The sequence below is a fragment of the Monopterus albus genome, unplaced genomic scaffold (genome assembly GCF_001952655.1).
Source record: "Monopterus albus unplaced genomic scaffold, M_albus_1.0 scaffold219.1, whole genome shotgun sequence".
In the NCBI taxonomy this organism is placed as follows: domain Eukaryota; kingdom Metazoa; phylum Chordata; class Actinopteri; order Synbranchiformes; family Synbranchidae; genus Monopterus; species Monopterus albus.
In genome coordinates this window covers 76,787-81,014 of record NW_018128099.1, presented here as the reverse complement: position 1 = coordinate 81,014, position 4,228 = coordinate 76,787, and the positions used below count along the sequence as shown (strand labels likewise).

The following is a 4,228-nucleotide window of genomic DNA, read 5'->3' as shown; positions in this document are numbered from 1 at the left end:
TCTGTCTCTGAGCTCTTCAGGCAGTTCCTTTGACCTCATGATTCTCATTTGCTCTGACATGCACTGTGAGCTGTAGGGTCTTATATAGACAGGTGTGTGGCTTTCCTAATCATGTCCAATCAGTTTAATCAAACACAGCTAGACTCAAATGAAGGTGTAGAACCATCTGAGGGATGATCAGAAGAAATGGACAGCACCTAAGTTAAATATGAGTGTCACAGAGCAAAGGGTCTGAATACTTATGACCATGTGATATTTCAGTTTTTCTTTTTTAATAAATCTGCAAAAATGTCAAATTCTGTGTTTTTCTGTCAATATGGGGTGCTGTGTGTACATTAATGAGGAAAAAAATGAACTTAAATGATTTTAGCATATGGCTGCAAAAGTCTAACAAAGAGTGAAAAATTTAAGGGGGTCTGAATACTTTCCATACCCACTGTAGGCTGCATTTCCTCTTTTCTACACTATTTTGTATTGTTATTTATACTGTATTGTAATTCTAAGTGAAAGGAAGTCCTGGATGTTTTCTTTGTTTTAAGTTTTTTGATGATGTGATAACAATCGGTCAAAAACATTGCCTTCACTTTTGAAGCCTTGTGTTTCAATATGTGTCTTTTTTATTATATAAACAAGCTGGTTATTTGTCACTCAGTGCTGGAGATGTTCTACCGCAGTGTGTTTTTGTTTACAGTACTCTTATAGTATTTCTCCTTTTCTGTTCGCCATTGTTTCTGGTGACAACATCAGTTTCAGAATTGAGGTTCTGTCCTGGTTTTTTTGTCTTTCTTTTATGTCACATTATGTCTCACTATTTGATAAATGCCAGAGCTGCATGTATCCAGCAAATAATCTGTGCTTTGAGAAATTTATGAAAAAATGCATAATAATATGAGATTTTTTTTATGTAATTGGTTGAAAATGTAAAGATGGCAGACAGAAGTCTTGCTTTTACTGGGTTCATATGTTGACTAAATACACTGTAGATCATATTTATTCTAGAAAAAATGATGGCTAATAACATTATGTAAGTACACTGATAAAAGCTATCATAGAAATATTGAAATAAATTTTTAGAAAAGCAAACAATCATGATAGAAAGGTAAGGTGGCGGCAAATTGTGGCGACTGTTTAGTATTCGTGTCGTTCTACGCTCATCTAATTATATTCACTTTCAGAAAGAGAGTTTATCAAAGGAAATTTTAAATGATAGGATCGATGGTGGCAGCCTTGCTGGGAGTTGACACTGAAGCATGAGTTTCTTTTAATAGTTTTCTTATTAGTTGTGTGTGTGTGTGTGTGTAATACACATATGTACATAATGTTAAAAAGTACAGCTTTGTTTTGTCTAAGAATGGGTCGCTAAACACTCAGGCTGTGCTGTTGCTCCATCATATCACAATCTCAATAAAACTCACTTTTTTTACGATACTGCCACTGTGTGGATGTATTAAACAGACAGAAGTGAGAAAACACATATGACAAAAATCTCAAGGTTCATTCTTTAATGCTCCACTTTTCTTACTTTCAGTTTTTTGTCAAAAAATTCTTATAGTGTCTGCTGCTATGCTAGGATGATGACATCTGTTCAGCTGTCAGGGAGATACGTTAGGTGTTTCCAGCAGTTATTATGAGTGCAATGTTATAACTGACTGTAATAATAAATGTTAAGATATTATCATTGAAGAATAAACTATGAAGTACAGCTGGCTTTGATTTGCATGTTAACATGACCCCAGATGGGGTGTACTGGGAATAAAAATAGGTCCAGGACATAAAATCTACTACTGCACATAATTGGGTGGTATTACACACGTTTTTTGTTTTCAGGTTGTTTTACATCTGTTTAAGGTGATTTGACTTCTTTTTCTACATATTGCTTATTTTATTGCTTTCCTGTGTGGATGTATTCATCTTTATTTCATTTACTCTATCGGAAAAAGTGAGAACAGCCTTATTTTGTAGTGTCAGATTCCACCCAGAATTGTTATGAGGGCCTAATTCATTTGTAAAGTTACCTGGTCGTCACTATAGGGCAAACTGAACAGCACAGTGTACTACTACTACTACTACTACTACTATATTAGTTGGTATAAATTCCTAAGTATTAGGATTGTGCTAATTTCGGATCTCAATTATTCAACTTTTAAATGTTATTAATTCTTGAGCACAGTTTGAACAGATGTGCAATTAAAATGAATTTTTTTTTTAAAATCATTATGAGGATATATTATTTTATCCTCATAATAATTTGTTTTAATTATTATTATTATTAATAATAATATTATTTGGATATTTATGTTGCCTAATGAATATTTTGGGCTCCTTATTTTTGGAGCCTAATGATGCTTTATCCTTTCTTAGTGTGAGCACAGCGGAAGTAGCCTCCTATTGGCCAGCTCCTCTGTCCATCAACACAGCCTCCCACAGTGACAGCACAGCTTTGACAGGGCAGGTAGAGCAGTAGCAGTCAGTTGTTTGACAGATTAAACTATGGGGATGCTCCTGACTCTCAGGCGGCCAAACAGCGAAATGTTTCCCTCACTTATCGTTTAGTGTTGTAACGTCACTGTTTACTGTTTGTAAAGTTGTAAAAGTTTGTATATAAACTTCAGGTCGACCGGTCATGATTCCCGAGTGCTCGCGCTCCGGGGACTCGAGCAGCAGATCCCGGTCCCAGCGCGGTCCGGCGGCTGGACCGAGCCGCGGCTTGTTGTCCCCCATCCAGACCCGCATCAGGCGAATCTTTCTCCGACCACTACATCGTCATCCCCGGCGGGGAGCTGGGAAGGTAAGAGCAACTTATCCAAAGCCAGCTGTTCTCGGGGAAAAGGCAGAATTTCCCACTAACACTGATTTTTTTAAAAATGGCAATTGTGATTTATATTTATATAGTTTTTATAGGTGTGTGTGTCTGTAAAGTGCAGCACGTTTTTGCCCTGCATTACATGTCTTTTAAGCAACGTGAGTATCATAAGATTAATAAGCAGCTGAAATATTTCATGTAGTGTCCTTGGCAGGAAGGTTGGTCCCTGCAGGGAGCAGGACTCTGCACTCTGCTGTATCCACACCTGACTGGGCTGGAACAGCTCACCTAGGCCTACAAAAGAATATGGCCCCTCTAGAGCTGAACAGATGACATAAACCCACTTTCTGTCACTTAAGTCAGCTTCTGCCCTTCACATTAGGCTGACTAGTGAGCCACCATGACCTTGATGACCTTCATGCACCTCTTATATCTTCTAAAGCAATATCATTATCAGCCGGGTATTGCATGTTTCTACTGATTCGGGTGCTTATGGACTGTGGACTGTTATTTGCTATCTATTTTTGTTTGTTTGTTTGTTTGTTTTAGTCAGTGTGGTCAAATACAACCTACACTGAAAGGTTTATAAAACAAGCATCGGTATGTTTGTCTTTGACACTTGGAAATGTAAATCCAGTCCACTGTTTGATGGCATGTGTGTACCCTTTAGAGCCACTAATGTTTGACATGATTTCTTAAAGATTAATTATTAAATGAAATGCCCTCTATCCTATAGGCTGAGCTGATACAGGCCCTGACAGCGTTACAGGGCCAGTCCCTTTTTGATTACATTAAGTTTTTACCATGGCTTGAGCCACATTGTCAGCATGAAGTGGCTCTCTGTCAGCTGTTTGACAAACTAGCTGTGTGTTGACCCAAGGACTTCAGAGATAAGCTAAATAAAGCTATGTTAGCAGTGCATGTGTGTGTTAGAGGGCCACAACAAAGTGTGTATGTGTGTGTCTTTGCGTGACATTATTAGTTAGATTAGCTGCCACAGGACAACATGAAGGGTTACATGCACCTGCACTACTCTGGTCAACAGCACTGTAATCAGCAGATCAGATGTCACAGGTTCATGTTCACCCAGGTGGGACATGTTGTCTTACTGGACTGTAAGCACACTCATAACTCTCTCTGCTTCTCAGTACTTAAACATATTTATATATAATATAGATCTGCTTTTATTCATCACCAGCCATTTCTAGACTCTTTTGCATAATCTCAAATTTAATTCAGTGTTCCCAGACTTTAAATCCAGTTTAGATCATATTTGACATTCAGAAGTGCATTATTGTTGCTATTAACAGCTGCATAGTTTGCTACTTATTGTAGCAGTGACAAGACGAATCCAGTCTCATAATGTTTTCATATTGTCAAATCATCAGTGAGATGAACAGGGTAGTCATAGCTGGAAGACTACGG

At 37.8% G+C, this 4,228-nt stretch overlaps 1 protein-coding gene across 1 annotated transcript in view; it reads left to right on the top strand.

Moving 5' to 3' along the window:
- Positions 1-2,373: 2,373 nt before the first annotated feature.
- Positions 2,374-4,228, top strand: part of stk17a (serine/threonine kinase 17a) — a 12,212-nt gene continuing 10,357 nt past the window's right edge. The window contains 3 exon segments of the mRNA XM_020619420.1: positions 2,374-2,452; positions 2,613-2,736; positions 2,738-2,788. Of these exon segments, the coding sequence (XP_020475076.1) occupies positions 2,624-2,736; positions 2,738-2,788 (164 nt within the window). The 5' untranslated portion in view covers positions 2,374-2,452; positions 2,613-2,623.